General features: G+C 42.0%; 2 protein-coding genes across 2 annotated transcripts; both read left to right on the top strand.

Moving 5' to 3' along the window:
- Positions 1-4540: 4540 nt before the first annotated feature.
- LOC139336807 (CMRF35-like molecule 1) lies at positions 4541-7809 on the top strand. Its single transcript, XM_070971050.1, has 6 exons — positions 4541-4577; positions 4807-5137; positions 5265-5416; positions 5659-5754; positions 6127-6161; positions 7690-7809. The coding sequence occupies exons 1-6, from the start codon at positions 4541-4543 to the stop codon at positions 7807-7809; spliced, it is 771 nt and encodes a 256-aa protein (XP_070827151.1).
- Positions 7810-8537: 728 nt separating this feature from the next.
- LOC139348189 (CMRF35-like molecule 5) lies at positions 8538-12237 on the top strand. Its single transcript, XM_070988160.1, has 6 exons — positions 8538-8595; positions 8825-9157; positions 9273-9410; positions 9963-10058; positions 10155-10174; positions 11721-12237. The coding sequence occupies exons 1-6, from the start codon at positions 8559-8561 to the stop codon at positions 12099-12101; spliced, it is 1005 nt and encodes a 334-aa protein (XP_070844261.1). The 5' UTR covers positions 8538-8558; the 3' UTR covers positions 12102-12237.
- The last annotated feature ends 955 nt before the right edge of the window (positions 12238-13192 follow it).

Genomic DNA, 13192 nt, shown 5'->3' with positions numbered 1-13192 from the left:
TCACTGCAGGAGCTGTTTCATCATTATCACACGAAAGAATGTTGATGATAATAATAATGACTTCAGCTTATTGTTTCATTGTGCTATAAATGGAAAATGAGCTGTTTATTCACTCCGGCCTGCAGCTACAAATCTTATTAATGCCGTTCTCTCAGAATGCTGCTCTGGAGGTGATGTCCGAGGATACAAAGAGCAGCTCATTGAGTTGGATTCATTCAAATTAACACACAAGTGTGCACACTTGTTGTGTGCTTTTACTAAGGCCAGGGTTATGGTTGGAATTAGGCATGAAGTTTGTGATGTTTTTCCTCTAAATGGTTCATTGTAAATCCATTACTTTCTTGTATGAAGAGATGTTATTTCCTGTAATAATATGATATAATGACTGCAGCCGTCCGTAGCTGTGGCCGTAAAGTAAGGGATGCTGTCAAGCTGAAGGAGTCCTATCGGGCCTGGTTGGTTCATGGGACTCCTGAGGCAGCTGACGGATACCAGCAGGCCAAGCGTGCGGCAGCTCAGTCAGTTGTAGAAGCAAAAACTCAGGTCTGGGAGGAATTTGGGGAGGCCATAGAGGAGGACTACCAGTCGGCCTCGAGGAAATTCTGGCAAACCATTCGATGCCTCAGGAAGGGGAAGCAGCTTTCTGTCAACACTGTTTACAGTGGAGATGGGGAGCTGTTGACTTCGACTGGGGATATTGTTGGGCGGTGGAAGGAATACTTCGAGGATCTCCTCAATCCCACTGTCATGTCTTCTGTCGAGGAAGCAGAGACTGGGGACTTGGAGGTTGATTCATCCATCACTGGGACTGAAGTCACTGATGTTATGTGTTTGTGTTTGTGTTTTTTGCTTGTTTCCTCTCTCACTTCTCCTCAGCAGTTAGAGCGAGGCGGGAGCTGGGTCGAGTGCTCTCTGGCTGCGCTGCTGAGACGCACCTGAGCCGCATCAGCGCTCATCAGCGTGCGGCTTCTTAAGCCGGCCCCGCTCTCTCCTCATCGCCAGATGATTTTCGTCCAGCCCTTTGTGTCTCACCGCGCATGGTCTTAGTAGTTAGAATCTCGAGTTTTCTAAATCGCTGTCTTCTCCAGTGTTGTCCCTGTTTGCAGGTGATTTTTGATTTAACTTACTCTAGCTGAGTTTTTCTCCCTTACAAGGTGATTTTTTGTTGTAACTTTGTTTTGTGCCTTATTCCCCTAGTGGAGATTTCTGTTCAGTCGCCTTTTGCCTTAGTTTAGGAGTTTTTTCCCCTTGTGGAGATTTTGGTTGTATCATTTGTTACTTTATACTCAGACAATAAAAACCGGAGTTTTTTGTCTCTGCATTCTGGGTCCTGGCCTTCTGTGTGATTCGAGTCCTTAACAACTGAGGTAGTTTGCAAGCTCCTCAGTGGTAAAGCACCGGGGGTGGATGAGATCCGCCCTGAGTACCTCAAGTCTCTGGATGTTGTAGGACTGTGCCTCTGCAACATCACGTGACAGTCAGGGACAGTGCCTCTGGACTGGCAGACTGGGGTGGTGGTCCCTTTTTTTAAAAAGGGGGACCACAGGGTGTGTTCCAACTATTGGGGGATCACACTCCTCAGCCTTCCTGGGAAAGTCTATTCCAGGGTACTGGTATAGACAGGGTGCTTGAGGGTTCATGAGAGTTTGCCCAACCAGTCCACATGTGCTTTGTGGACTTGGAGAAGGCATTCGACCGTGTCTCTCACATCATTCTGTGGGAGGTGCTCCAGGAGTATGGGGTTGGAGGCCCTCTGTTGAGGGCTGTACAGTCCCTGTACAACCAGAGCAGGAGCTTGGTCTGCATTGCCGGCAGTAAGTTAGACCTGTTCCCAGAGCATGTTGGACTCCAGCAGGGCTGCCCTTTGTCACCAATTCTGTTCATCATTTTTATGGACAGAATTTCTAGGTACAGCCAGGGGCCAGAGGGGGTTCGGTTTAGGAGCCGGCAGATTTCGTCTCTGCTTTTCGCAGATGATGTTGTCTTGTTGGCTCCCTCGAGCCAGGACCTTCAGCATGCACTGGGGCGGTTCGCAGCCGAGTGTGAAGCAGCTGGGATGAGAGTCAGAACCTCCAAGTCCAAGGCCATGGTTCTCGACCAGAAAAAGGTGGCTTGCTCCCTTCAGGTTGGGGGAGAGTTCCTGCCTCAGGTGGAGGAGTTTAAGTATCTTGGGATCCTGTTCACGAGTGAGGGAAGGATGGAGCGTGAGATTGACAGGCGGATTGGTGCAGCAGCTACAGTAATGCGGTCGCTGTACTGGTCTGTCGTGGTGAAGAAGGAGCTGAGCCGAAAGGCGAAGCTCTCGATTTACCGGTCAATCTATGTTCCTACCCTCACCTATGGTCATGAACTTTGGGTCATGACCGAAAGAACGAGATCCCAGATACAAACGGCTGAAATGAGTTTCCTCCGCAGGGTGGCAGGGCGCTCTGTTAGAGATAGGGTGAGGAGCTCTGTCACCCGGGAGCAGCTCAGAGTAGAGTCGCTGCTCCTCCACATCGAGAGGAGTCAGCTGAGGTGGCTTGGGCATCTTTATCGGATGCTCCCAGGAGGAGGGCCCGGGGAAGACCCAGGACACGCTGGAGTGACTACGCCACTCGGCTGGCCTGGGAACGCCTCGGGATCCCTACGGAAGAGCTGGGGGAAGTGTCTGGGGAGAGGGAAGTTGGGGCGTCCTTGCTCAGACTGCTCCCCCCCATGACCCGGCCCCGGATGAAGCGGAGAAAATGGATGGATGGATGGATGGATGGATGGATGGATGGATGGATGGATGGATGGATGGATGGATGGATGGATGGATGGATGGATGGACTGCACCCAAAAGAAACTCGGCCTTCTGTGTTTTTCTTTGTCTTGAATTTGTATTACATATGACAAAAGAAAGAAAAAAATGTAATGAAATAATAGACATGCTGTGAATACATTCTCTTGGTGCATCTTGACATGCTGACAGGTTTCAGTCTGTCACAGTGCTGTGCCACTGAGGTTTTCAAGCATCTATGCTTGATTATCGCACTTAGTTTTGCTATCTGTTTCATTTATTGACTCACCTGCTTTTTCAGTGACATCCCTTTCTTTATCCATTGGGTTTAATATGATGTTGGTCCGCCCTTTGCAGCTATAACAGCTTCAGCTCTTCTGGGAAGGCTTTCCACAAGGTTTAGGAGTGTGTTTATGGGAATTTTTGACCAGTCTTCTAGAAGCGCATTTGTGAGGTCACACACTGATGTTGGAAGAGAGGGCCTGGCTCTCAGCCTCCACTCTAATTCATCCCAAAGGTGTTCTATTGGGTTGAGGTCGGGACTCTGTGTAGGCCAGTCAAGTCCAAACTCTCTCATCCATGTCTTTATGGACCTTGCTTTGTGTGCTGGTGCAGAGTCATGTTGGAACATGAAGGGGCCATCCTGAAACTGTTCCCACAAAGTTGGGAGCATGGAATTGTCCAAAATGTCTTGGTATCCTGAAGCATTCAGAGTTCCTTTCACTGGAACTAAGTGGCCAAGCTCAGCTCCTGAAAAGCAACCCCACACCATAATCACCCCTCCACCAAACTTTACACTTGGCACAAGGCAGTCAGACAAGTACCGTTCTCCTGGCAACCGCCAAACCCAGACTTGTCCATCAGATTGCCAGATAGTGAAGCACAATTTGTCACTCCAGAGAACGCATCTCCACTGCTCAAGAGTCCAGTGACTACATGCTTTACAACACCGCATCCAATGCTTTGCATTGCACTTGGTGATGTACTGTATGGCTTGGATGCAGCTGCTCGGCCATGGAAACCTATTCCATGAAGCTCTCTACACACTGTTCTTGAGCTAATCTGAAGGCCACACGAAGATTGGAGGTCTGTAGTGATTGACTCTACGGAAAGTTGGCGACCTCTGCGCACTGTACGCTTCAGCATCCGCTGACCCTGCTCCGTCATTTTACGTGGCCTACCACCTTGTGGCTGAGTTGCTATCGTTCCCAGTCGCTTCCCCTTTGATATAGTACCACTGACAGTTGACTGTGGAATATTTAGGAGCAAGGAAATTTCACGACTGGACTTGTTACACATGTGGCATCCTATCACAGAACCACACTGGAATTCATTGAGCTCCTGAGCGACCCATTCTTTCACAAATGCTTGTAGAAACAGTCTTCATGCCTTGGTGCTTGATTTTACACCTGTGACCATAGAAGTGATTGGAACACCTGATTTCAATTAAATGGATGTTTGAGTGAATAATTTTAGCCAGATAGTGTAGGTCTTCCTGTGTTATGTGTATGGTGTGCTGTTTTGTTCACACTAGCACAGTTTTACATAGTATGCCATATGCTACGTGCTCCTGTGTGTGTGTGTGTGTGTGTGTGTGTGTGTGTGTGTGTGTGTGTGTGTGTGTGTGTGTGTGTGTGTGTGTGTGTGTTTTCAAAGGAAGGGAGGAGCGTCAAAGTTTTAAAGTGTAAGACGAAGGGGAGTTTGCAAAGCCTGTGGTTTGGTTGACCTGATGATTCCTGTCCACTTGCTTTAGTTTTCTTTTTACACTTTATTTTCACGATGATAACATTTTATGCGTACTCTTGTCTTCTTTCTGGTGAGTTTATCTCCTTTATAATCACAACTACTGTAACTTGTCCATAAATGCTGCGGCTGTTAGATGATTTTTTTGTGTTTGCTTTGAGTCATTTAGTCATTCAGTTTTTGAAAAAAGTGACGTTTCGTCATCATGAACATTGAAATAGACAAGAAAATAAGATGTGTGCATATCTGAATTTGTTTATGCATTGACATTATGGCAATGATTCCTTTGTGTCTGCTTGTAGCTCTGATTGTTGTTGGGATGACATCTCTCAACATAGAGGGACATGTTGGGGAAAAAGTCACGATCAAATGCTCCGACTGGAACGCTTTCACTGATGTAAAATCTAACGTTAAGTACTTCTGTGAAGCTCCATGCTCAACGGACAATCACATCATCGTCAAAGCAGCGGTTGGACAGACTAAACACAGGAATGGGATACAGTTATTTAACAGTGCAGCAGATGCATTTGTCACCTTCACTAATCTCCAAAAGTCAGACTCAAAGAGGTATTATTGTGGAGCAGAGAGGTTTGGCCGTGATCCACTGATAGAGGTGAATCTTAAAGTTACAGATGGTAAGTTTATGCTTTTTATTACTTTCTTCAAAAAAAACAAACAAAAAAAAAACCTCTCCTTTGTGAAAAGTAATAACTGTCCAAATATCCAAATAGTTGATTATGATATACTGTCTGTTATTTTCTGCTGAGTGTTCAGGTCCCAAGACAACTCCAAAAGCATTTGATGTAACCAGCTCCACGGTGTCTTCAAGCAGCACAGATATCATTCCTGATGCTTCCACATCATCCATCATCCATTCTACAACAACTCCTGCATCAGCAGCACAAGGAGCTGGTATGAAGACCTCTCATCTGAACATGTCACATGAACAATTTTATTTATATATTTAACAGGAAAGAACACGACAAAAATGACCAATCACATAAAAGCAAAACGTTTCCATGTTATTTCCTCTCCTCTGACAGGTGTCAGGTCATTCAGAAATTAGTGGTATTGACTTACCTCTGTGAGGAGAGAGCTGCAGTTTAAAGTATGATCAACCTGCTAATCTTTCTCCTTTTTCTCTCTTTGGCCAGGCAATGGACCATATTTGATTGCAGGTTTCATTTTGATAATAATCTTAGTGGTGGCTGCACTGATGCTTACCAGGAAGGTGATCAAGAAACAACAAAGTAAGACACACAAACCAAATGTATACAGCAGTGGTTAATGATATAGGCGACAAATGTTTTACCCCCCATAATGAGGCTCTAAATCTAAAAGAGTAATAATGTTGGATATGCAAGGATAGAACTTTTAACATCTGTTTTTCTATAAATACTTGAATAAACTGGGATTGAGATTAGCACAGCATGTTATGGCAACATAACTCATTACAATAAGTGCGGTAAAATCGTTATGAAAAGTGCTGAGTTTGCCTGTAGGACACCAAAACATCCAGGAACGCCACTGTACCATTATGTAATCTATCACATACAGTATCCATCCAATGACCATTATTTTGGTCGGTGAGATAAGTAAATGCTTCCCTGCATGTTTTTCAGTGATTGTTAACACCCAGCAACCAGACGCAGGAGAGGTGAGTTTTGCCATTTTCAACCATATATAGTGCTGTTTCTGCTGGATCTCCCACACCGATGCTTAAATACTGCCCCTTGTTTTCTTTTCTTGTGTCTCATTTGATGCTGTTCAGGATGGAATAGATCAAGTCTTTGAAAAAAAATCTTTTTCATTGTTATTGCTTTTTTACTACCTCTTTGACAGTGAGTGTGAGAGTGAAAGTCTCAAATGCACCAATATGTTTAACATTTGCAAGAATATTGCAAGAACTACATGTCTCAGTCTTCATCATTATTGGTCAAATGTGTCGTCAAAGGCGGTTTTACAGTGTCCTCTGTTCACAGTGTCTCCAGCTGCATGTGGCTCTGTGAGGTACTTGGGTTCAGCAGTATGGAAGATTTTATTTGGCTTTAATAGTTATAACATACTTTATTGTGCTGTGCAAAGTCATATCCACAAAAATACAGAGCGATTCACAAACATGCATAAACTTACTCTGTAAACACATTTTACTTTCACATAAAAATGCATAAAAAGTTTCATCACAAAAACACGTAAAGTGATATATTTGAGGATCCATTTGTACCTGTGACACAGGTATGACATATTTGCAGATCACTCTCTGTCACAGCTGTGACGTCCCTCCTGCTTGTTTGCACGATTTTGTCCAACGTGTCCTACAGCACATCTGTAGAAGAACATTACCAGCCATCAGCTGGTGTGGCGACTTCAAAGTCATAGGTTCAAAATCAGTTGGTCAGACTATTCAGGCTTTGGTCTGTGTGGAGCCTTGTTATCTAGAAATAGGAATAATTTAAATTAATCCATTCCTTGTGTTGACTGTCAGTTGGTTTATGATTGAATTTACTACACAAAACAAGAATTCCTTGAAATAAGACCTGTCGTAGCTGGACACCTTGACTTGTTTTATTGACATCACTCATTGCACTGGAAGCCAAATATTCTTTCCTCAAGCAAAACAAAGTTCATCTCTAAAATGTCTTCATGTAAATGTGCATTTTATTTTATCTTTTTCATCTGTAACTTCTCTTTTTAAGACAAGCAGTAAATAGTAACACTGTCATCAACACAGTGACTACATCTGGCAACAGTTAATGTTGTGTACACATGTTTAGCTGCAATACCTGAAGTGCAATGTGGGCTGCTGGCGTTATATAGAAAACCCAGAGACTTTGTACCCCGATTAAAACATTTACTGCTGCCCCTCATGAAAAACTTGGTATTTTATTTGTGTGTGTGTCACCAGCTGTATCTCAAGATAAGCGGAATCTAAGATATGACTTCATTGATCCTCAGAGAGAGAAATTCACATATCTTCATATAGATATGGACTACAAAATTAGAAAACTTACTATTATTTAAATGATCACTTTGATAATTTGTGCCATTTGGAGAGATGTTGCACCAGTGCATTGTCTTTCAATTTCAATGACATTTTGATAGAATGTTTTCTTTTACCATTTCAATTTGGTCGGAGTCTAATAAATAAATCATCAGCATAAATCAAACACATTATGTCCTCACAGGGCCCTGCAGATACTGATGGAGTCTACCAGTCACTACACCTATTTATGAAGGATGAAGAAGTCTACAGGTCTCTCAAAAGCACCCAAACCGTCTGTGACTCCACATCTATGTCACAATGATCACTGCAGGAGCTGTTTCATCATTATCACACGAAAGAATGTTGATGATAATAATAATGACTTCAGCTTATTGTTTCATTGTGCTATAAATGGAGAATGAGCTGTTTATTCACTCCGGCCTGCAGCTACAAATCTTATTAATGCCGTTCTCTCAGAATGCTGCTCTGGAGGTGATGTCCGAGGATACAAAGAGCAGCTCATTGAGTTGGATTCATTCAAATTAACACACAAGTGTGCACACTTGTTGTTTGCTTTTACTCAGGCCAGGGTTATGGTTGGAATTAGGCATGAAGTTTGTGATGTTTTTCTCCAAATGGTTCATTCTAAATTCATTACTTGCTTGTATGAACGGATGTTATTTCCTGTAATAATATGATATAATGACTGCACCCAAAAGAAACTCGGCCTTCTGTGTTTTTATTTGCCATGAATTTGTGTTACATACGACAAAAGAAAAAAAATGTAATGAAATGATAGGCATGCTGTGAATACTTTCTGTTTTAAATTGGTGCATCTTGACATGCTGACAGGTTTCAGTCTCTCTCTCTCTCTCTCTCTCTCTCTCTGTGTGTGTGTGTGTGTGTGTGTGTGGGTGTGTGTGTGTGTGTTTGTGTGTGAGTGAGTGAGTGAGAAAGGGAGGAGCGTCAAAGTTTGAAGGTGTAAGAGGAAGGAGCTTGCAAAGCCTGTGGTTGGGTTGACCTGATGATTCCTGTCCACTTGCTTAGTTTTCTTTGCACTTTATTTTCACTATGATAACATTTTATGCGTACTCTTGTCTTCTTTCTGGTGAGTTTATCTCCTTTATAATCACACTTACTGTAACTTGTCCATAAATCCTGCAGCTGTTAGATGATTTTTTTGTGTTTGCTTTGAGTCATTTAGTCGTTCAGTTTTTGAAAAAAGTGACGTTTTGTCATCATGAACATTGAAATAGACAATAAAATAAGATGTGTGCATATCTGAATTTGTTTATGAACTGACATAATGACAATGTTTCCTTTATGTCTGCTTGTAGCTCTGACTGTTGTAGGGGTGACTTCTCTCAACATAAAGGGACATGTTGGGCAAAATGTGACAATCAAATGCTCCTACTGGAACACTTTCACTGATGTAAAATCTAACGTTAAGTACTTCTGTGAAGCTCCATGCTCGACAGACAAACACATCATCGTCAAAGCAGCCATTGGACAGACTAAACACAGGAATGGGATACAAATAGTTAACAGTGCAGCAGGTGCATTTGTCACCTTCACTAATCTCCAAAAGTCAGACTCAAAGAGATATTATTGTGGAGTAGAGAGGTTTGGCCGTGATGCACTGATAGAGGTGAATCTTAAAGTTACAGATGGTAAGTTTACGCTCCTCAGTCCTTTCTTTAAAAAATACCTCTCCTTTGTCAAAAGTAATAACTGTCCAAAAGTCGATTATGATATTCTGTCTGTTATTTTCTGCTGAGTGTTCAGGTCCCAAGACAACTCCAAAAGCATTTGATGTAACCAGCTCCACGGTGTCTTCAAGCAGCACAGATATCATTCCTGATACTTCCACATCATACATCATCCATTCTACAACAACTCCTGCATCAGCAGCACAAGGAGCTGGTATGAACACACGTCTGTACTTACATATATATTCCTTTATATAGATGTATATATTTGGTAATGGAACGGTAATGGAAGTAGCAATGCATAGTATAAATCGTGAGTGCAGGGCTTATTAGCTATACTATTGTTGTGATGTTTAACAGTATGAACATCACAGTCATGAAATATAGTGGAAACCATTGCTGATTGATGAATGAAGATAAATATACTTACAAATTCGATTAATAGTGCATCAGGAAAATATCCTGTTTCCAAATTTTGAAAGAATCTGATGAAATAAACATCCAGTGTTCAGATGCCCAGCTGTCAGTATCTTATGATTTTTGAAAATTATCAGCCACCTCAACTTTTAATACTCAGAACCATTAAGTCCAATTTGATCTTTCTGCATTTTCTTCAGTTCAGGTCATTTATGAAGTCAGCATTGGCTTGACCTGTGAAAAGTTTTTCTTCGAAGATTCACTTCTAGAAAGCAGGATGTGAGGAGCAAGCTGTGATAATGATTTTGTTTCTTTGTTTTTTTGGCATGCCTTCGTCTTTTCATGGCAGGAAGTGTCCCATATTTGGTTGTTGGTGTCAGTGTTCTAATGCCCATACTGATGGTACTACTGACGCTTATGAGTAAGATGATGATGAAACAGCTGAGTAAGACCCACAAACTACCAGACACATTGCATATAGTATACAGCAACATCAGCCTCCACCAGATATATTAACAGATGTCGTCCTGTGTCTTTTCAGAACAAGAAGACGCACGAGAGGTGAGTTTCATTTACTTTGGTTTCTGTTGACTCCCCCACAGAAACTTGCTTGAGTGAGGTCAAGGCATTTTCTCTTGCAACTCTGGTGTTCATATTTTAACACTGTTTAGGACACCATCACAATGTGAAGCTCAGGGTCGCTAAACACAAAGAACACTTGGAAATGTTTGGTTTTTGCAAAAAACATCAAAAAATAAAATGAGCCCATCCACCAAAATCAGCCATATAGGTTGACAATGCAAGTAGCTTATTATTAGCCATATTTATGCCTTTTGTTAGGCGGCAACCACTGGTGGCTGTAGTAATTCTGACTGAAGCGAAGGAGGAAACCAGGTGACGTAGTCCAAAAAGCTAGAAAGCTTGCAGATGGAGGTGGTTGGGCGGATGGATGGGTCAAACAAGCACAGGACCCTCACCAAGGAGATCGCTGTTCACGTTCCATGAGAAACCAAAAGTCAATGTTTATTTTAATTCAACTTACTTTATAGTTACATAAAGCACGCAACAATAAAGCTATTAACATAAACCGTGTTTTTAACTAAAGCTAACCAAGTAGTTTTGGTGCCTAAACACAAGCTCTAAACTCTTTTCTCAGCAGTAACAACATGAGTTGGAAAGTCCGGTATGAGGAAGGTCCGCCTACATCCTTTGTTACCAGTACTTTCCATTCACTTTCCGCCATTGAGCTCTGAAACAACACACTGTGCAGCAGGTCAGAGAGGCAGTCTGATTGTGTCTGTGACTGTTTAATCCAACTCCTATTATAGCCCAAATCAAATTTAATCAAAGTCATTCTGTTATAGGGAATCTTTGGAAAGGGTGAGCTTTATGTTTCATTTATTAAAAAGTCCAACTCAATATTATTACTGCAATATTTGCACTGGACCTCACTTTTGAATTTGTCTTCTTCTTGCCATTATTCTTATTTAAAAAAAAAAAGAAGAAGAAGAAGAATGGGTTGATTATCTTGTATCATCAATCTGGCACCTCATCTTTACAAAGCTAAAATTCTCTGGTCACACACCAACCGCATCTCTATAGATCTCAACGTGACTGTCCATCTTGATAACCCACACATCTTGGGTGTCAAAGTGACATCCATCAAAAGTGGATGTCACTAAATTCAGACACATCAGAAGTTATCAGTATCAGCCCAGACGCTGCACAGATCACACACAGGTCAGAATAAACTTTGTCTCCTTATCTTCCAGTATCACTTCAGAAACAGCAGAGCAGAGGAAATCTCGGCGTCATCTTCAATAAGAAGATGATATCAAACAGTGTGTAATGAGAGCGACCCTGCCTTTACTTTAAAGGCTCTAGGGCTCAGGAATTACCTCCGCGGTCAGATCAGAGTGGCACTTTCAGAAACAAGTTTGAAAGTTATTCATTTATTGTGCGTGCGTGTGTGCGTGCGTTTATTCTGTTTTATTCTGATCGTGTCCCATTTTTAGTGGTGTTAGTAGTGTCTTCAGACCGTTTATGCATTTTATGCTCTTGTCACCTTATTTATACTTTGTTTTTTCTCACTGTTTTCTATTTCAAGGATGTTGAATATGACAACATCAGACTTGAAGAAGAGCAAAGAGTGAGACAACCTGCGAGGGGCTCGACCCTCTACTTCTCTGCAGACCCAGACAGTCTCTACGCTAACTATTCCTACCACCAGGACACTGAATTAGCAGCTGTGAGTGGAAATAACCATTCAAACGATTTTTCTTTAAATTCAGCTTCCAGCTCTGCAATCTATTCAAAGGTGGCACGTGCCCAGAGCAGAACCACAGATCTCCAATGTGACTTGGTGTATTCTGTTGCTCAACTACCCAAAGAACAGATTGAACCCACTGGGCAATCCGAACCAATTCACTCTGAAAGCAACAAAAATGACTGTCTCTATTCTTTGGCTCAGTTACCACGGACAGCCTGAATGCGATCAAAGTGGACAAAAGGAATTCTCTTGATCGCACTGATTATTGTAGTATTTTAATGGTAAGGTGGAGATGCAATGTCATTTAAAATGGCCACCTAATAATAACTGCAAAGATGGGCCCGGATCATTGCCTACTTGCACAGACGACCTGTGCAGATGTTTTTCTGGAGAATGGGCTGGATATGATAGTGAGCATCACAAGACTGCAAGCAAGCCCACTGCAAGGGTCATTTTATTATTTAGTGAGTGTGATTTGGTTAAAAGAGCATCTATTACTTTGTGAAACTGCTGCCATGTTAGCTACAGGCATCCAGACTGAGAGTGCACAAACACTCATTCCCACTGAAATGATGTCCATGAGGCTGAAATGTGCTTGTGACCCTGCTGGTGATATACTCCAGAGTATAAAGCTGGAAGAAAACACAAGAGATGTTTTAGCAAAAAAAAAACAAAAAACAAAAAAAAACATATTCAACACTATGCAGCTGACCAAGATATACACGGCATATACATTTCCTTATTTGTGTGAAATTATTTTGACATGACAAACACTCACACAATGACGAGGGGCAGCATGTCAGGGGTGCAGCCATAGTTGTGGTGCATCTGCTTCCATCATGTATCAGCCACATCAGCAGTGGAGCTTCCTGTTCATCAGATACAGAGGAAGACTCACTTCCCTTCAGCACCATTATACAGCCCACATTTGTGTTACTTTCACAACTCACACTGGACTGCTCAATGCAAAACTATTCAGATGTGAGGCACTTTCAGCCCACGTGTTTCTCTCTTTAATATCAATAATCCCCAGATGTATTCTAACATAAATGTATTGGTTTATTGTTATGAATTTGTGAGAGTTGGCCCTTTTGTAAACTGGTGTCTTTTTATTTCATTATTTCTTGACATGGTGCAGAACATTTATTATACCTGTTAACCTTTGTTAACTGCACACGTGGAGCTGAAAGTGGTTCTTTGTTTTTACTCTCTTGTTTGTGAAACGCTTTCTCTTGACTCTTTGTATGAAAGGTGCTATACAAAAAATCTTATTGAATAACCAAAACACCAACCAAAGTTTGTTTTTTTAT

The sequence above is a fragment of the Chaetodon trifascialis genome, chromosome 2 (genome assembly GCF_039877785.1).
Source record: "Chaetodon trifascialis isolate fChaTrf1 chromosome 2, fChaTrf1.hap1, whole genome shotgun sequence".
Taxonomy (NCBI): Eukaryota; Metazoa; Chordata; class Actinopteri; order Chaetodontiformes; family Chaetodontidae; genus Chaetodon; species Chaetodon trifascialis.
Note: the sequence above shows the minus strand (reverse complement) of the source record. Positions and strands in the feature narration are given on the sequence as shown.